The following is a 20554-nucleotide window of genomic DNA, read 5'->3' as shown; positions in this document are numbered from 1 at the left end:
TATTGCTACAAATTTTTTAGTTAAAAGTTAATCTAATTGCTAAATAAGCTTTCAATAATCTTTCTTAGCAAACGATGGATTGCATTTTAATACCATAAGTACATAAATCATCCAAGTAATCATACAGAAGGGGTTTTAAGTCGTAAATTAATTTAGCGATTTAACCTATTTAACAATAATTTGAAACTCAACAAATTAACAGCAAATAGGTAAAACAAATATGTATTATATAATACAATCTCATATAATTAGTTACAATTTTGCAAATCAATGTATTACAAATTAAACAGATCTCAATGAAAAAAAATAAATACGTAAATTTTCCAATCAACAAACACAACTTTAGTGTAAATAACGTCGTGTAAATAACACCCAAAACAGACATCAGAATGATTGATCGATAAGTGTAGTTTATAGGTTTGATTAAAAATTAATAAAAGCATACAAAGTGTTATACACTTAATTTGAAGTAAATTATTTGAAAAAATGCAGATATGGGTTCTTAAAATCTACACGATAAAACTAAGCAAGCCTTAATTTTTCCAACGAATTGCACTTCATCCAGCCTTTGTTAATTTTAAACTAAGCTCATAACAAAACCAATCAGAGACCGACAGATCGGTTTATTCATATCAAAAACCGAAACGCCATCGAACGTATCTACACATTCTTGAGTAAAAACATCCATCAGCTCTCCTTCCCACCAATACTCCAATCCAAACTGTTCGGCGTATAAACTTTTCAATTCCGCACCAATCTCAATTTTAGATTGTCTAGTAATGATCCCTTTTGGACAATGGTAGACAAATCAAGTACAGAAAGCAGAAAAGTTAGTAGAGTGTCGAGACAAACATAACCTAACGATGATTTATAACGACAAAAATTCCCTACGAATCATACGCTCACCTTGCTTCGAAGTTGTTTTTTTTTTGTTTCAATTTCGTTTATCGCTTTATTGTCCACCAATTTTCTTTCAGAATTGGACCAGTTATTGGGCACTTTCTTTCACTTAACACCTCTCAGACTCACAACGCTATGGCAACTGAATAAAACAACAAAGAAAAAGCAACCCCATTTCTGCTATGAATCTTCTATTGACTGTGAGCATCGTAGATAGCATCGATTTTTAGCTATCATTTTTTCGCAGCTGCTGAAAACGTTCTGAACTCCCACTTTGCAGACAATCTTGGTGGAATCAATTGAACGCCTGGAAGCAGAAAAAGCATCATCATCATCATCAGTAACCGGTCCGGTTTGTGCACAAGTAAACTTCCAAATTGACAATCCGCAGTACTTCAAATAGCACAATATTTGGCCTCAGTGAAAGAGACAGCAGCTAACACAGCACAGGTAAATGTATCCATCTGCCTAGATCGTAAGTTGCACTTTATCCCAAAGTTCATAGGTCCATCAAGTTCCATTCTTTTTTTTTGTTGCAATAATCCAAAAACAAAGCACAAAATAATAAGCAATAATACGTCTGCGATTGAATGAAAATTCATAAACTTCAACATGCAACGCATCACATCGCAAATCCTTTCAATCTATCAACCTAGAAATAGCATCTAGGAAATCAAACATAAAAAATAGCTATGGGTCAAGATTAAGATGCTTTCCGGGATGGATGCCGTTGCTATGGGTACCGATTTCGCTAACCATTTTCCCCCGAATTCACAACACCTTGCCTAGGGAAACCAATTCATTCGTCCCATCCCTTGTTCCCACACCACGCGTTATGCTTCCCCGCCGTAATCTATCTTATATTAACTTGCCTTTCTTTCTTTTCCAACCTCCTAGCGGTCCCCCTCCCCCCACCGGCAGATTATCGGATCCAATCAGGTAGACAAACCGGCAGGTGCTGAAAACGATGCGGAAAACGATGGCACCCACCAGATCCGTTCATTTTATTGATAGTGAAACGATTTCGAAGCAAATATTTGCCCCGGTCCGTTACAATCTGCCGCTGTTTCTGTGCAAAAGTTAGTGAGAAAATTATACCTGCCCGATAGATACACCCGGTAGTGCTTTTGGGGAAAGTAGTCCATATTTCCCATCTGCTCCCGAACACCCGTTCCCAGTGGCAGTGGTAGCCGGTCGACGACTTCCTGTTTCGGGAGGGCGCGTTTCGGTGTTCGATTTTCCCCCGTTCACACGAAACCAAAACAAGGATGCAACACCATTTTGCAATCTTACGGAGCGATCCGAACAACATCGGCCAAAAACGGGAAGGTGATGAGTAGACTGAGGGACGCCAAGATAGTACCTTAACGCCTAGAAACGATGGGAAAGCAATCTGGTCGGAAGTGGGAAATTTTGGGGGATGGCAAGGCGATAAAGATTGCCATCGGTTGGTGGATGGGACGGAATGGACGACATACATACACACACACCCACACATGTATCGATGCGTCCAAGGACAACGAGCACAGGGCTAAACAGTCTGCGTTCAAATTCATTCCAAACCGCTCGTTTGGCCCGGACCGGTAAATTCGGGAAACGATTCCCGCCCCTGCCCAAAACTCTACTCCGGAAACTAACCATCCCACAAAGATTCGTGATTTTCTGGATGATTTTTGTTCGGCACGAAGAGGGGAAGAGGTTAAACCGCTTGCCCGTTGCCAAAAAGGATGATCATGAAGAGAAAGTTTGTTTTTCTCATTTACGGGTTTTGGTGGGGCTTTTTTTTTCTTTGTGTTCAGCTGCCGGTTCCGGAGTTGCGAAGTTTGTTACCATTTGTACCGGGTCTCCCATTTCTTAGCGTTTGTAGCGAAACAATCGAATCGGCTCGGTGGAAAACCAGTGAGCCTGAAGGGTATGCGCACCAGGGCGAAATGATAGTAACTACGAAAAGAGAGATAGATCAGCAACGAGTCCGTTCAACCGGCCGAGCCTTGCGTTTGTCATTACGTTACGACGGGTATGCAAAGGTGTCCGGATTCTAGAACGGGTCGAGTTTCTTCAGTTACCAAACAGCGTGGTGGCTAAAATGGCGCAACTTTTATTGCACATCTTTGTTTTCTTCTGCCCGTCCATTGCTACCGCATCCATTTTCCACCTGCCCACAGCGGATGGGACTTTGGGTTTCGGTGCTCGGAAGTTCGCTGCTCAATGTACTTCCCGGGCACGCGGAGTTTGCCATGGTTCCCACTGCCGGGATGTTTGAGTTATCTTAAATTTCCTTTTCAAAAGCAAATCACATTATTTCTGTTTTGAAACTTGATCCATCCTATTCGGCCGACGGTCTGTGACGACCGGCCGTGGCGATAGGCCTGCCGCTGGAACAAATTAGAGCTTCAAATGTGTGCTTCATTTCGCTTAATGTGTTTCGAAGAAAACTAATCTTCTAATAACATTATTTCTTGTTTACATTCAAAGAACTGAACGTTCATTCTGCTCTGGTGGAAAATTCGACAACGCAGCAATGGACGAGTGATCGCGAGAGGATGGCACTGTTGCAAAGGATGGCAAAATATCGCAACGATGATTTAACGAAAGGTACGTCCAGTAGTTGGGAGGAAATTTCTGCATTGAATTTTTTCCATTTTTAACCAATTTTATGTTCGATAAAATTAAGAACTTGAAAGAACCAACAACCTTTTTTTAACGGAATCCCAACACAATTATTTTATAATTTTCCTAGCGGCTGATATTCGATTAAGTCCTGTACATTAACAGTTTGAAGGACTTTCCGAGACTTGAAATTGTACCGAGAAGTTTGATCACTAAAAAATCCGTTATAAGACGCTACCACCTACCAGACCGACGATAATCGATAGCAGGTCGTTCTAAATAAATCTAAATTTGTTGTTTCAAGACAGTTAATTCTTCTAATTGCTAATCTTAGTGTCATGGAATGCCATCGAGAGTGAAAAATACTGTTTGAATATTTCTGAGATTTGATCATTAATACTCCTTCCCCGTCCGCCCAACTTAACTTCTTTAGAATACAGGGCCCCAACTATCATTCCGCTCACTGCCTCCAAGGGGAATGATCTGCCATTGCATGTCGAAATGAGCTGCAACTATCCTGGGGAAAGCCCCGAAAAAAACCTTTCGTGAAACTGCAAAATGTGTCTTGAATGTGTAAATTTCATAGAAATTTCGGAAAATCTCAATAGCCCTTAACATTTCCTGCTGGTTAATTTACTGGCTCTAAGAAACCCCTATTTTCTCATGAATTTATATTTTTGCTGCGGTAATTTTGCAGATTCGCCCCAAATAATGGCTACCAATGGAGAACGTAACAGTTTGCAGCAACGCTCAATTCCACAGAAACATCCCTACGATGGCATCACGCCCTTCAACCGAAATGCCTTTCTACGGACCCGTCCTGTAACGATGAATTCCTTTGGCCTTGCTGCGGCACCCATCACCTTTAGCCGACACTTTGTGACGTCGTGTCCGCGGCGCGACGTTGACACGGCAGCCAAGTTCGTTGGTGCCAGCCTGGCAACGATCGGCGTTGGAGGATCCGGCCTGGGCATCGGGACAGTGTTTGGAGCGCTGATCCTTGGGTACGCTCGCAATCCCACGCTGAAACAGCAGATATTCTCGTACGCCATACTTGGCTTTGCCCTGTCCGAAGCGATGGGCCTGTTTTCGTTGATGATGGCATTCTTGATGCTGTTCGCTTTCTAGAACTTTTGCTTGTACTTTGCACTAACGAAATTCTGTCCCAAATATAATGGCTGAGATTGTCACGGAAGTGTAAAATTGTGTAAATTTAAGAAATGGTTAGCTTGTTAATTTTCTATCGTTCACATACACTTTAGAAACTGAACATATCACACAAATTGGGTCGACAAACTATACTTTACGAGCAGCACACGTTGCAAACGTTTAGTATCTGAAAGATATTTTATGATCTCGTTTCATACCTTCATTTTCTTTCTTTCGATGTGCAGAAAATGAACACATCTCCATCGTCCAAAAAAATGTCTGACAATTGGCTTTATCAAACGAATGGAATCGGTTGAGACCGTTCACTGACAACCGATTTTACTGACAATTTTACGATCAATCGACTAAGACGTTCATGCTGCTCAACACACACCAGACGGCACCAGACGTCTAGTGTAGTGACAACAAGCAGACACAAACGCAAACACGAAGCCAATAAGATGAGCTAACAACCGACCATAAAACAGCTAATTGGAGAAACAACCAGCTAAGATGCACTTTCCCGTGCACCGTTCCATCTGGACCAAACTTCCCGGATCGATGTACATTGTTACCTGGCGCAGTTTTGTTGCAAAGTTCAAAGCAGTGACATGGTGGCAGTCGGGAAAATGATGCGGGAAGATGTTTGTTGTTGGAAGAGTTTATAGCATGTCGGCTGGCAGGGGGGTGAAAATGCAATAAGTCCGTCTATAAATCGAGTTTCATTGCAGTTTGTTTGTAAACTATAAGCACTGTAGTATTGTTTTATTGGGTTTAGAAGTAAGTTTCCAGCAATTTATAAAATTAGACGCCACCGGTACATTACGGAATGTCAGGTCTCGTGTGTCATGTTTATTGACTAATCAACTGTTAATAGCATAGCATCATTATATTTGAGCGTTTTCACCTGTGTCATATTTTTTAAGAGGTGAATTATGACCATTTTTATAATGGTCAACACTGAGCAACAACACTGAGCAAGCTCAATCACAGTGGTGGATCTTCCATACAGCAAACTAAGCGGCCGCGGGAAACCCTTAGTTTCAAGGGGCCTCGAGAACCAGGGTTTCCTGAAGAACCTGGTTGAATTAACGACATACGAAGCAAGGGACCTCGAAGAAAATTAACATCAATAGTCCAAAGGGACACTATAAAATCAATTCCAAAATCACGTGAAACCATTTACTTGATCACAAATTATCTCCTTTTTTAGCCATTTCTGTTTAATCGTGTCTAGAATTCCTCATATGCTAGAGCGTTGGCAGAAAATAATCAATGTAAAATTTTCTACACAAAAAGCCGAAATTTATGAGGGAAAGGAGGCCGAGAACTTACTGAAATACCCAATATTCCAAATGAATAATGCAATAAAAAAAAGTTGTCCGACCAAAGCTAGCGCAAATTTATTTGCAAGCAATATTTTCTTCATTAATGTGCTATAAAACGATTGTTTGACAGATTAGCTAAATAATGTACTACCCACCGTTTCATTATCTTCCCCAGCAGCACTGTGACAGCATTAATATTCAATGCAAGCGTTTATATTACTTCTAGTGCGTTTATAATTCACCCATCGGCTTGATTCACTCGGTACACCGACACACTCCGTTCTTCATCTTACAGACACATCCAGCCGTAAAGAGAAGTCATTTAAAATTAGTCAACCCCAATCCGGTGCGCTGGCGGTCCACCCAAGACGTCGCTGTAATGCGCACCGTGCCGGATGGCCCCGCTGTCCTAGGTCGCTTCGGGATGGGCGTAAGGAGTGGTCCCTACCACCGGGCAGGTAAGCCTCCCTCCGTTTGGCCCCTTTTTCGCCTAATTTATGCAGTTACAATAAAAATGAAGCTCACAAAGCGCTACCCAACACAGGCGCGCCCAACCGTTCCCGGTCTCGGAAAACCCCGTTCTTAGGCTTCTCACGTGCGGCACTCAATCAAATTTATCTAAATTTTCCCTTTTTATTACCATTTATGTTCCATTGGGTATTTTTATCACAACTAGACCTGTGAGAGCTAAACACAGCGGAAGAATGAGAAAAGAAGCCACGAGACTGCTTCGGAGTTCGTTTCCTTTCATTTCGGCTCCTTCCTTCCGCTCGTTTTGCGTTGTTTGGCAGTGGCAGGTTTGCATTTTCACCATAAAAGCAATGTCTCCACTGAACGACTCGGAGTGGGCGGTGGGCGCGGGAACACGTTGACAGGCGCTGTGAGGCGGGTGGAGACCGCGCACGCCATGGAGAATCAGAAATGAAATTTATCTTTCCACCACCCACCCAGCTGCGGGTGCGTTTCGCCGAATCGATATCCATCATCCTTTTCCCCGGCACGCACACCTGGCACACCCGAAACGACCAATTTTCCATCCCGTTTGTGCGGATAGGCCACTTTTGTGAACGTTTTTTTCCCTCCTCCCTCCTTCTCTTCCTACGCCAGATAGTAGCTTACCGCCGTGTGCTAATGTTTATCGCCTTGATCCGATCGGATCCGATTGCGTTTCGGATCAGCTTTTCGGTCTGCCTTTTGAAGGTTTGCCATTTTTCAACCACTTTACCATACACTCACACACGTGCTCAGCTTTACCGTACCTTTAGATGCTTCCTAGATTCCCCCAAAAAAAAAAACAAAAGGGAAACGGAATGGAACCCAGGCTTTGCTCCTTTAAGTGCTTCACGCTGGGCGTTGGGTGGGCCATGCTCGTTTCTAAAATTTTATATCGCTGCTACCATTTGCTCCCCCCATCGACATCGGTGGTCTCACTTTCACTCTTCCGATATGTCTCTTTTATCGTTTTTTTTTTTCTTTCTTTCTATGTTGGCCACCGTTGCTTATCCGGTGTTCGGGGGCTTACCCTCTGTCCCGACGGCACGCGATGACGATAATGATGACGGCGATGATGGTGACGGTGGTGAATTTTGCGGCAGATATCGATTAGGTGGAAGTATCGCCGATTTGGCTAACCGTTCAACAGGTACCAAGGGACGAGACGGCCACCCCACTGAAGGTAGGTGTGGAGTTTTTTTTTGCGATTCCTCCTGTCCCGTTGTGCTCCACTTCTTCCCTCTCCGCAACCGAGCGATTCCCGCACTGTTATGTATGTGTGTGTCTGTTTGGATGGCGATTTCGCTTCGCAAACCACTCTTGCCTGGTTAGATTTCCGGCCAGTCTTTCATTCCGTTTATTCAACCGGTGAAAGGGACAAGATAGATGAGGATGTGTACCATTGAGCGGGATTTAGGTTGGCCCTGAATCTTGTTTATTGCTTTGTTAACTCGCAAAAAAATAATGTTTGAATGCTATTTTTCTAACATGGATGTACCATTTTTCTACTAAAATATTGTTATAATTATTAAACCGATTATTAATATAAAAAAAATAATTTTCTTTATGTTTATTCAACAAGCAAAAAATTGAAAAATTACTGTTAGCCTCAAATATCACATGTGAAACTAACTGTCTTATATAAAATTAGCAGCACAAACAACTCGAAAATAAGCATTAAGTCAACTGGTCAGGTTATACAATTAATTTCCACAGTTCTGAATATTCCATCCCCCTGTTACAATCGGACAATCCTGTTACTTTCGGTCACTTGATGCATTTAACGAGCTCGAAGCACGAAGGGTAGATTAGCTCCTGGTCGCTATGATCGTCATTCGCGTTTTGGCCTTTCACTCTGCTTAACTGCATAGCTCGATTTGAGCTACCTCCGTCGAAGAACGAAGTCAAATGCTCAAAGGTTGTGTTTTGTTAGAATTTTTAATGATCGAATTAAATCTCCGGCATGACTGTCGAAGGTTAAGCTATACGTGTTTACTAGACCTTCTGTTACATCTTGGCCACCGATTTTGTTCCATCGTTCCACGTTCTGTTTCATCACCATCATGCTTCTGCGAGCTGATCGTTTGCTAGTCGGATCAGCGATGGACAGGATAGAAAGGGTTCAGCTACTCGCGTAGCTACTCGTCGCTTCCTATTCGGGTATTCGAATTCGGTTCCCTCCTATCCCCATCGTTGTCGCCTACTTGGCCTGGAGCAGTTGAGCACGCGTTGCTTCCAGTCTGAAGCTTACTTCATAGCTTGTCTTCTCTCTCATGATTTCGATTCTCCGACCCATCTATCCGCGATCCCTTGATAGATTCCATCCCGACGTTTGCGAGATATATTTCCGCTTCTTATTCCCATGCGCCACACACGCCATGGGGCGGTACGACCCGATTCTAAACGCACGTTTGGCCTTTAACGACTCCTATGAACTGTTCGATTTTAACGTCCCTGCATCCCATTTCCGTTCCCGTCTTCGTGATTCCTCTTCCTAATCGTTTCCTAATTTTTTGTTAACCTCAATAAGGAGAGCAATAAACTAATAATAGTTATAACACAGACGAATTAACTCGTCCATCGTGCAAATGTCCTGCGTACGGGTAGCTCAATCTTATATTACTTCTATTTGTTAAACATATTCGGATGCGTGTTTTTGAGCTATATCTGGAGAGATTGTTTTTACATAAAAACTTCTTCTTCTTATTATTCTTCTTTAATGGCACAACAACCTCAAGAGGACTAAGGCCAATTCTGGCTCTTATTTATTTATTATAATTATAACGGCTCTTAGCCTTATTATCAGTCCTATAAAGACTGCAGAGAGTACAAATTCCTCAAGGTATTTCCTTCTTTGTCTATTGCCTTATCCCGGGCATGCTCGGTTTGAATTCTGGCTCTCTTTAACTTTATTTGCCCTTAGCCGGATAGCCAGTGCTGCGTACGAAGGATTGGTCCGGATGGGATTTTTGACCGGTCCCGTCGTGTGACGATCGGTGCCGCTACCAATACACCAGCTCCTTGGCTAATTTCCTCTTCTTTCTGCCGTAAGCATATCTACACAAAATAAAATTCATAACAAAATCTGCACAACTGCTATTTCGTTGAAACTTTCCTTCCCGCCTATCATCACCACAATTTACATTTGGTGGGACAACTTCAACGTTAAATATGACGCGCTGTTGAAGGCATTCCGCTAATTCCGCTAAGCAATTCATAATCTTAACTTTGCACGTTTTGTTGCGACTTTATTCTCCATCTGCCTCACATCGTCTCTTTCCCCAGTTGTTGATTAAGCTCAGCGTTTCTGCTTGAAGCTGGAACTGTGTTATTACACATCAAATAAAATTAATAGTCAGTTAGAAACTATTCGCAAGGTCCCGAGAGTATTCACAAATGAAAAAAGGGGTACAGAAATAACTTAACTCATTTGTAGCTTTTTGTCAATTTGTCAATACTACGACAATGTTATCATCTGCTCGAAAATACTGGCATCCGACGGATTATACTATAAGCTGCCCCACACAATGTATTTCGGCGCGTACCGGCGACGATGCATCGGGTTACACCTCATCATAGTCCGCACCTGACTTGCTGCACTGTTGTCGATAGTATGGCCACAATGAATAGTTAATTGGATTCGCAGCGGGTACAGCGACCAGCGTCACTACCAATAAATACACTTTCACGCGTCGCCGGCCCGATGGGATTGATGTTTTGCCTGTTCGCACCACCACGCACCACGCACCCATCCATAATGCGTTATAATCCGCCATGCAAAAGAGATTATGCAACTGTAATTTTACGAAGCGAACCACCATCCCACGCACCCACGTACACACGTAATTGCCTAATAGGGTTATTTATTTCATTTTCTTCGCCATTCTTTGGTTTAATTCTGTTCATTTTTTGTCACCATCGCCAGTGGGACGCATGAGACGATCGCGATACGAAGAGGGTTCCGGTACGAACCGGAACGAATCCAACGGCCATCGGGACACGATCAACGCGATCAGCCTGCCGGCCGAGATGAATAAGTTATTGCACCGGAGCAAATACTTTGTCGGTAAAATACGGCCCGGTAAGTACTATATTTATGCACGGTTCACTTTTTTTGGTTCTCTTTTTTTTTAAACCAGCGTTTTGTTGTGTTTTCTGAAAGTTTTATTCCATGCCCGCTTTGCGTGCCCGCCGGTGGTGACGCTGTTCGTTTCTGCTTTCTCAATATCCAGCGACCATGCCATTTATGGCCATTGCAGCATAATGTTCACTACCCTTTAGCCACATTTTTGGGTGGGAAGGGGGTAAGGTGTCGGGTCAGTAACCTTTGCAAGATGCAATCATATTGCTGCAGTCACCTACCTTCATGCTTCATGTGGTTCGCGCAGACCACTTCATACATGCCTTCACGTTCCTTATTTACCCTTCCTTTTCTTGCTGCTAAATTCTGCTTTATTTTATGGGCCACACCGAAACCGATAAAGTACAAAACAGTGCTTTAAATAAACATAAAACCACCCCCTCACCGCTGGCAGTGGCATAAACTGACGATGCTTTATGCGACATACACGGCAGCCATCGACGGGTAATGTCGATGGTTTCTCCACTCGCTCGCTCTAAACTCCGCCACCGCTTTTCTTTTTTGATAAGCCAGGTTGTTGGTAAGGTTGCCGGGGGAAAGTCTTCTGTGCCTGGGAATGCAGGAAGAAAGCATACAACACAACACCCGGCCTCTAAAACGGTGGACGCGTGGCGAGTGAGTGACGGCAGCTTTCGTGTGAGCAAAACACGGAAGAACGTATGGCGAAATGGCAAATGGAAAAATCGAAAAGTCGAGCAAAACCCGATCCACCCATCCCAGGGGAGGGGGTTGAGGCCACACCAGTGGACCATGACCAAAGAGCAGCAAATTGGATGGGTGTTTATGTTTGGTGTAGAGGAAGAACATGCTAAAGGCAACAACCCCAACCCCTCCCAAAAGGGGCGTAGGGATATGGGATAGTGGAAGGGGGTTAGGAGGACAAGGTTGTTGGAAAGGACAACAACAACGAAAAAAAAACGCACACACACACACCCATACCCAAGTTCCCAAGTCTTGATTTATAGCCGAAGCGGTATGAATATGAAAGTATTTCTCGATGTGTGTAAGTAACGGCTACAGAGCACGGCAACCGTGATCCTCGTTTTCATCGTTTGTACTACTGGAGCTGGACGGGGTAGTTTTGTGGCAGGGTGGAAGGATAACTGTGCGTCAAACCAAACGTACCGTACGAGTACACACACACAGGCACACGCGCGCGAACGTGCATCAAATATATACACATCATTGAATCTATTGAAAAGCGCCCTGCCCCAACCCGCCCATGGCGGGGCAGGGCAGGGCCACCCGATCCTTTCTATGGCCTTTCTTTATGCTGTGTGTGGAGGACAGCAAAAAAACGGGATTCCCCTTAGCAACCGGAAGGCCACCCGAGAGTTCTTACATCGGGCAGGCGGGGAGGGGGGGAGGGGGTGGGGTGAAATGGATTAAAAAACCGGGGAAAAGCAACAACGGAGAACGGGAGGTGGAGGGAAGGAAAGGAAAGTCTTGGCAAATAAAACATATCCGGTTGTGCGATGATGTACGAGCGAAGTTGACGGGATGAATAGTAAGCGGATGAGCGGCCTTTTTTGAAATTAAACCCTGTCGATGCATGCTACCAACCGTGCTACTGCGATCCCCGGTTGGTTGGAGTTTCTTTTTGCACAACATTGTAAAGTAAAAAAACAAAACCCCTCCCAGGCTCGCTTTTTTCTAATTTGGCTTGCAGTTTTGTAATTCGCACTAGCTCATCACTGTTCTACTTATGTGTTTTTTTGTTGTTACTATTTCTACTTTCAACATGAACCGCTTTTGTTCATTCATTTTACTTAATGAATAATTGTTACATGCTCCCCAGTTTGGGAATAACATTTTAGTGGAGTTGTTAGTACTTTAATCTTTTCTCCTGTTTATTATTTTGTGCAATAGTTGATCAGCTGTACGAGGTACATTAATCGTAAGGGATGATGATTTATGCTACATCAACCACCTTTCGGGATGCGTTCCTTCGGATCCGTAATCCGTTCCGAACGTAAACTCACACCCTGAAACCACCCGCTTGTGTCTATATGTGTGTGTGTGCGTTTTTGTACGTGTCCATAAGCGTGCATGCAAATAAATTGGAAATCATTACCATTCCAGTCATTCGCCCGGACCAACGGGCGCTAAGTGGCGGCTGAGCTGACTTATATGCACGTTTTGCCTTTACTCCGGGGGTACCTTCACACATCGGAATACTAAACGTATTTCGAGCACTTAGAGCACTTGTACGGGGCCCAAGCCACCCTGCCCGTTTTGCACCATCCGAAGATTGGGAAAGATTTGTCCAAAGTACATTAGCCGTATGCCGGTGCCAGCCCTAAAGACGCCACTTGGCCGGTTTCGGCGGTACCGATGTGTGGATGAATAATATCTTGTTGGTGTTTGTTTTTTTGTTGTTGTTAGAAATTATGGAAATCTAAACATATTTCTTGAATACGATTAGATATTCTGCTTTTTTATTTGACTTCAAACATAACAAGGGTAGATATTTATGCGGGGGACAGAACAAACACAGAAAGCAACACAACACGAAAGCACACAATAGTGTTTATTGATTGTGTTATAAATACACTATTTTTATTTGAATGAACAAAAAACTAAAACCAAACTACTCGAAAAAAAAAACAAACAAATAGGAAAACTCCATCCCAAAGTCCCTCAAGTGTGCTCCTCAATGTTACCAAATAAGCTAAAGAACCAAACCAACAACATCAGGTCAGGAAAATGTTAGTGTAAAGTGGCAAAAACATCATCGTTTCCGTTCATTGCTTGCCCTTAATTTGCATTCCCCATCGGTTGGTGGGGCAGAACGTGATCCCGTAATGGTGGGCACGTTGACGTGTGCGGGATTATATCCCGTGTTTTCCCGCGTGTGTGCGCATGTCGTCTTACGCTTTGTGGCAAGTCTTACGACACAAATGTTGATTTATGAGACGCGGAACATTTTTTTCCTCAGAATAGAAACCATACCAAAAAACCCACACCCACAGGATAAGTGATTTTACATCTACGTGTTTGTGCAGCTACAGAAGTTAAGTGGAAGCGAGCGCATTTTAATAAATTCATTTCACTCTTAATCAAAAATTGTTCTTCGATTTAAGAACAATTCAATACGATCCTGTGAATGAACTAGACGGAACGTAACAATGTTGGCTTGAACCGTATGTTTAATAAATCCTCGGAGCCCTAGGTTGGGACGCATGAGAACTTCGACGTTAGCTTAAGTTGGTTTAGCGTTTTCGTGGCCATCGGCGATCAACTGTCACCGTACGATGAAAGGACATTGGAATTCGAGTAGATCCTCCCTTGGAACTTTCCCCCAGCGTGCTGGTGACGGGCCAGGTCAGTCCAGACGATCACGTCACTCTTTCGCGTGATACTTCAGGATCAAAGTGACAATTTCCATGTTCCTGCTTTTTAAGTATATTTCCTGTTTGCTAATCTGCAGCAACTGCGGGGCCTTCATCAAGGAAATGCTGCGGGAGCTATATAACAGGTTGGCTGATAAGTCCCCGGTCTGACACATAGATGGCGCCGCTAGTATTAAATGCATATTATTTTTATATAGTACCAACCTTCAAATGATTCGTGTCAAAATTTGACGTCTGTATGTCAATTAGATTGTGAAACAGAGCGTCTTTTGTCAAGCAACTTTTGTGCAAGTGTTGTTCCACCAAGACGACGCACCGTGCCACAAGTCATTAAGAACGATGGCAAAAAGTCATGAATTGGGCTTCGAATTGCTTCCCCACCCACTGTATTCTCCAGATCTGGCCCCCAGCGACTTTTTCTTGTTCTCAGACCTCAAAAGGATGCTCGCAGGGAAAAAATTTGGCTGCAATGAAGAGGTGGTCGCCGAAACTGAGGCCTATTTTGAGGCAAAACCGAAGGAGTACTACCAAAATGGTATCAAAAAATTGGAAGGTCGTTATAATCGTTGTATCGCTCTTGAAGGGAACTATGTTGAATAATAAAAACGAATTTTGACAACAATATGTGTTTTTCTTTGTTAGACCGGGGACTTATCAGCCAACCTGTTATGCTTCGTGGTGGTGGACGTAAGACACCCGATTCCACGGCTTTTTTCTCAAGTCATCCATTCGAACTCTGGAAGACTTTTGGAAGACAATCTTCGCTACCCACATAAATGCGAAAGATCTCAACTTATCCAAGAACTTCTTCACTAGCATGGCTAGTTATTCCAATCTCTAGTAGGGGTACGATGAGGTCACTTTGTTCTCAGTCTTCTTATTTGATCTCTGCTGCAATGTAGCGCCATCTACACTTGGTATTTGAATGCAATATTCACTGTAGCTGGGGATCGCAAAGTGTCTCCACATGTAGAACTTCTTCTCTCTTGCCGAGGAGCCTGTTGCACGAACAAAGTATTAGACAAAGTATTAAAACGTAATCAAACCTTGTCTGTGTATTAAAGGGCAGCGGGACAAAGTTTGAAACTAGGCAGAGTTCACCACCTCAGGGACAGGGACAATTGTACGAGAACTCGCTAAAATCGATGCTTTTTCAAATGCATGCGTAACTGTACATAAGACATCTTGTTGCGAAGGAAAACTCCTTACATCTTTCATTTGTTCAATGTCAGATACTAATTCTCAGACTCCTGCACAGGTGACCGAATGAACGAACGTCCAACAACGCGGCTGGCATTATCTGAACTGACAGTATGCCGGCGAGACCCGAATGATCCCGGTCCTGGACATTACGACCCAGAACCGCAATCCCCCCGCTCCCAACAGCTCGCTGTCCCAACGAAGGCGCCTCGTTCTTCTTTATCATCTTGTTACACGTACGACCAGTACTGCCGCGAGCCATTCGCCCGTCCACCACCCGGCCGGTACGACATCCGTGCCGCACCACTGCCATTATCTTCCGGCAAAGTGCGATACCGTGGTGAGCAGATTCACATTCCGATTCAATCGACCACCTCAAAACCACACCCCGACCGTGATGCACGTGGAAAACCACCACCACCACCAACATCATTGGTGGGGCGAAAGGTTACGCTTCGTTTGAATTCCATCAATATTCCCGTACGACCCCGGAAGGGACGCCGTAACATGAAGGTTGCGTTTATGAGCGGAAGTGCACGGTTTCGGGATCGCGACTTTTTCCCTATCGGTGGGTTAGGAAAAGCGACGACAACTTCCACCAGTAAGCGGCAGCTACAGCGACAGCAGCAGACGACATCAAAGAAATTGCACGACACGGAGGACTGGGTACAGGCGGAAGAACCTTCCGGAAGTGCCACACGGACAGCGCAGTCAGTGGAGCAGCCGAAGCGGGGCGAGAACGAAGAACAGCGTCCAGAACAGGAGGGTGAAGATTGTGTTCAATTTCTTGCCGCACATGGTATCTGTTCTCTGGGGACGCTACCATTATCCCGACCCGGCAACAAAATGTCGACCAGATTCTTCACGGTTCCTAGACTCACGCGCAATCGGCAGTAGGATGAGTTTGATGGTTGCGGTGGAACCATAACGCCGGACTAGTTCGTTTTCCCCAGTGTTATTTAGTATTCTTTTTGCTTTTTATATTTAAAATTCGCAGTGTGTGATGGACATATCTAGAAGCTTTTTGTGCCGTGTCATAAATATCCCAGTGGATCATATCTTGCCGACGCTCAATCGATTTGGTTTGGGTAACTTTACTTATTTATTTAAAGCACGAAAACCACAACCATTTTGAGAACTTTGCACAACCCTCCAGCCATCTGGACCAACTAGAGTCTTATCTATACCTTCAAGTAAGTCAAGTATGCAATTTAAATAAAAAACTAAATTAAACAATGTGTATTCACATGGTTGCTGGCGCTTAATGCTAATCATAGTTAACTGGTAAAACAATTTTACTGTTGGATTTTTGTCCATCATTCCCTCAGTTTCAGACCGTCACAATTGTCCCGTTTTCATACCACGGTTGCGTACAAGCACGCAAAACTTGCACAATACATGCGTGTGAAATATTTCAAACTCGCTGGGAATGATTTCTTATCGTTAAGTCGAACTATGATAGGCAACGCGGGCCTACACTAAATTAGGATACTTTATGAAGAGAAAAACAATTCTTAAATAAACGAAATATAATAATAAAAGATGTACGATTTAGCAAAAGGTGGGCCCACCTTTGGTTGACAAGACTCGGCTGAATCGGATGGATCGGATCGTGCTATGAATAATTATAACATCACAATTGCCCCAATTAACAGTCAAGCTAGGCAAAGACTGATAACGATTAGAGAGCCAAATTAAAAAGCAGAAAAACTCAAACATCGACCAAATTAATGTCATTCGGAAAAGGGCACTAATAGAAAGTTGTTCTGTGTCACATTCGAATCGTCCTGCGCTTTACTTCGCCCAATAGACTTACATGTTATCGAAATTGTACCGATCTTTCAGCTTCTTCCGTATGCTCAGACCCATTATCAATCGTCTCCAGTTCGCGTAAATACGCTTCCGACGCCGTTCGTCCTCCTTCTCCTGCAGCTCTACCTGCTCGCAGTACCATTCGTCCAACACCCGATCGCGAAACTCTTCACACACCACGAACCCATCGTACACCGCTTGGCAACCGCCGGACCGGTACTCGAACCCAGTAATTGCTTGCGCACAATCGATGCGCAAACGTCGGCAGATACGATTAAGCCCGGGAAGCTGCAGATGAACCGTACCCTTCGGTAGCATGTACGCTTGAAATAGATCCACATTGCCGTACGCACTGCGTGGCACAAGCCCATCCTTCGCTACCGGTGGTTCGTAGTCTTGCACCTGCCATTCACCGAACAGCTCCACCGTCTGCCCGGTAATAGCCGCACCGGTGAAACGATCGTACTTTGCCTTCGCCTTCACCACCTTGTACGGTGCCTCGTACAGCCGTACCGTTTTTGCCTGCCGCAACCATGCTTCACGCGAGTGCAGCGTGTGCACACAGTCACGCAGATAGATCGGTTCCTCGCGTATGTAACCGAGGATGGGTGCATCCGGTGGGTAGATGGCTTCGTTCCGCAACAGATACCGTTCGATGGCGTACTTAGGATGTGCTTTGTACTCGCCGATCTGTTCCGGGAAGGGCCGTTTGTTCAGCAAACGATCGAACTTTACGTCCTCGATCAGGTCGCGCTTGGTCCGTTTGCCACGGTAAGGACGAAGGGTTTTCTCCAGCCAGGCATCTTCGACGCGAAGTTTACTCTTCTTGCTACCGAGCCGAGAGATGTACCGTGGCGATACGTCCTTTATCGTACCGTCGTTGTTCCACGCTAGCACATACGCGATCGGTTGTGTTGCTTGTTTCTGTACAAGTGGAAAAAAGAGAATGGGTTAAAATGTTTACGCCATAAATCTCCACTGTGACGTACCACAATGTCTTCCAGCTTGTAGACATCGCCTTTCAACACATCGATCGTGATCCATTTGTCTTCGTGCTCACAAAACACTTCCACCCAGTAATCGACTCCCATTTTTCCACTCGCCTTCTTCTTCTTTTTCTGCTTGTCATCTTCAACGTTATACCATCCGTTGGACTGTGCATCCTTTTTACTCGCAAGCTTCTCAGCCCGTGCCCGATATGCGGCCAATATTCGTTCGCGTCTTTTCTGCACCTCATCCGGCACCGACGATCGTTGATCGTCTGTTTCCGCTATCGTAACAGCTCTCTGCGGATCGGGTCGATTACTTTCCACCTTCAAAAACGATCCCGTCATAAGCTTCAACTTTTTCTTCTTATCCTGCGCCACAACCGGCACGCGTTCGTCTGCACCGCCATCCAGTTGCGGTATGGAGAACCCGACGGCTCGCCGTTTGCTTGCCTTGCCCGTTTGTGCCGTATCTCTTTGCTTGGCGATCAACGCACGTAGCTTCTGTTTGGCCACGAACACCATACTGTCCCGGGGCGCTAGACGAAAATCTTGCAACAGCTTCCTTTCCATTGCCAGCTCCTGTGGGGACTTTGGATTCATCCGGTACAACTGATCGGAGGGCAGCTGTTTCGGAGGCACTGGTGGAGAAATTATAAGCCGCGCATGAACGCCCAATATTCGGAGCATCAGTACAAACAGTAGAATGTAATCACGCCGACAGTAGGTAACTTTTTTGGCGATCGCAAATATAAGGAACTTGTCGAGTGGCGGATGTTGCCGCTGACGGTAAAACATTGTATCGTCCTTGAGCGTAACGGTGCGTCGGTAATAGCGTGTCAGTTCCTGGAAGTATCGCAGATTGGTGAGTCCGTTTGGGCGGCTTACCTTGCTCGCTTGACCCATTACACCGGGAAGCAGTTTCTTTTGGGCGAAACGCATCAATGAAGGCTTCCGGAGTGCATTGTTGACATGCGTGCCGTGACCGATCCAGCACAGCAGCGCTACCTTATGAACGTGGCTCTGGCTGTTGCGCTTTTCCCGGTTCATAAACCTTTTCAATGCCGTCAGTACATCAAAGGTACGTTTCGATGATGCTACCTTACCGTTCGCAACCGGAGCAAGTTTAAGTGTAATTTCTATCTCCTTTGGTCCTTCAGCCTGTTGGGCTTGAGACGCTGGTGTAACCTTTACAAAATCATTCCTTCCGAAGCCAGCGGTTAGACCCTTGCTTCGACCGGTTAGCTTTTCACCAGCTACCAACAATCTGTCAATATCTTCTTGCTGCCGGTCATCCAAAGTGGTGTTTATTTTGGATGGTCCCGCCTGCGGGTTAGTATCCTTGCCGGCCCGTGCAGAAGCCGCTGCCGCCAGCTGAACCATTTGCATGTACGCTTTACTGGATTGGTTAATTTGTTGAATCAATTTTTTGCCCAGTTCTGCATCCGCTGGGTTTCTGTTTTCTGCAACCGTCATCGCACCCGGATCACCTACTATCGGTTCACCCGCATCAATATCTTCGGAATCGGAATCGGTCAGCTCAACACCAGCATTGCAGTCGAAGTACAGATCCACCGCTTGCCGCTGCTCCTTTTCCTGCTCTGATGGGCGAAAGAAATCCGAATTCAAATCCAACTCACTCGGGTCGACCAAATGATCATCGCCACTGCTATCCGATTCATTTCCCGCACCATCTCCTCCTTCCGGGTTTGGTTTGCGTCGCTTTATCGGAGGTGCCGTATGTTCTTTCGACGTGCTTGGTATTGCCAGATCGGGGCGATATTTGCGATACAGTTCCTCCACGGTAAAGGTGGTCAGTTTGATTGGTTCATCGCTCGGCAGTGCATTCTTTCGCGGGGTTTTTACTTTACCTCGGTTTGGCGGTTTTCGTCTAGCCTTTTTCGTCGGTTTCTTTACCTCCTCACTGTCCGATTCATCTTCGCTTACGTCTTGGGTTGACTCGATAACCGGTATCTGATTGACGAGCTCTTCCGGCAGAATGATCCCCTTCTTAGCAGCAATCCGCCGTGATACCCGCGCCGGACCGACACTGTGTAGGAAGTAAACATTAGCTTGTAACTTACATGTCCTTGCACAATTGGCAAATGGTTTAACTCATCAGCTTACGGATTTTTGGTCGGCTTTTCTTTCGCTTTTCGTTTAATAGCTGTTTCGGCACCTGTGGTTTGTTCGTCCTTTGCTGGAGTCCATTCATCTTCGCTGGCAGAAAAATCATCGGCCGAAGAATCCTGTGCTGTTTCATCTTCCTCCATTTCATTGTCAACGCTTTCGCTGGGGGTTTTGCTTTCCATGTTGGTTACCACACTTCATGCACGACAGTACATGGATTAATTCTTACCCTATACTTAACCAGCTCATTAGCTTGTTTTTCGGTAAAAACCTTCACAAATTCGAATTTGGGCTTTGCGAGACGCTGCCTGCCTGTTGTTTATCTGGTACGAGTTCGTCATGGAATCATGGAACGTAAACAAAATTCCAAGAAATCTGACAGCTGACTGACGCTGCAGTAAAACTGCAATAAACAACACACTTTTGCATTTTTGTTTTAAATGTTTCATTTTG

The 20554-nt window shown here is 44.7% G+C and overlaps 2 protein-coding genes across 2 annotated transcripts; one reads left to right on the top strand and one right to left on the bottom strand.

Annotated features, from left to right (window-relative positions):
* The first annotated feature begins 1867 nt into the window (after positions 1 to 1867).
* LOC128719183 (uncharacterized) lies at positions 1868 to 16070 on the top strand. Its single transcript, XM_053812806.1, has 6 exons — positions 1868 to 1979; positions 3376 to 3495; positions 6283 to 6445; positions 7583 to 7666; positions 10418 to 10560; positions 15232 to 16070. The coding sequence occupies exons 1-6, from the start codon at positions 1868 to 1870 to the stop codon at positions 16068 to 16070; spliced, it is 1461 nt and encodes a 486-aa protein (XP_053668781.1).
* A 915-nt stretch (positions 16071 to 16985) lies between these two features.
* Positions 16986 to 20283, bottom strand: LOC128708855 (DNA repair protein complementing XP-C cells homolog). Its single transcript, XM_053803837.1, has 3 exons — positions 20099 to 20283; positions 17975 to 20021; positions 16986 to 17909 (listed from the first exon to the last, which is right to left on the bottom strand). Exons 1-3 carry the CDS (start codon positions 20281 to 20283, stop codon positions 16986 to 16988), a joined length of 3156 nt encoding a protein of 1051 aa, XP_053659812.1.
* Between the last annotated feature and the right edge of the window lie 271 nt (positions 20284 to 20554).

This window comes from Anopheles marshallii, chromosome 2 (assembly GCF_943734725.1).
Source record: "Anopheles marshallii chromosome 2, idAnoMarsDA_429_01, whole genome shotgun sequence".
Taxonomy (NCBI): domain Eukaryota; kingdom Metazoa; phylum Arthropoda; class Insecta; order Diptera; family Culicidae; genus Anopheles; species Anopheles marshallii.
This window is presented reverse-complemented; position numbering and strand designations above follow the sequence as displayed.

Coding starts and splice junctions, on each gene's coding strand:
- LOC128719183 (XM_053812806.1), top strand. CDS start 1,868: ATGCGGAAAACGATGGCACCCACCAGATCCGTTCATTTTATTGATAGT. Junction 6,446..7,582: donor TGGTCCCTACCACCGGGCAG/GTAAGCCTCCCT, acceptor ATTTTGCGGCAG/ATATCGATTAGGTGGAAGTA. Junction 7,667..10,417: donor GGCCACCCCACTGAAGGTAG/GTGTGGAGTTTT, acceptor GGGACGCATGAG/ACGATCGCGATACGAAGAGG.
- LOC128708855 (XM_053803837.1), bottom strand. CDS start 20,283: ATGGAAAGCAAAACCCCCAGCGAAAGCGTTGACAATGAAATGGAGGAA. Junction 20,022..20,098: donor GAAAAGCCGACCAAAAATCC/GTAAGCTGATGA, acceptor CTTCCTACACAG/TGTCGGTCCGGCGCGGGTAT. Junction 17,910..17,974: donor ACAAGCTGGAAGACATTGTG/GTACGTCACAGT, acceptor CCACTTGTACAG/AAACAAGCAACACAACCGAT.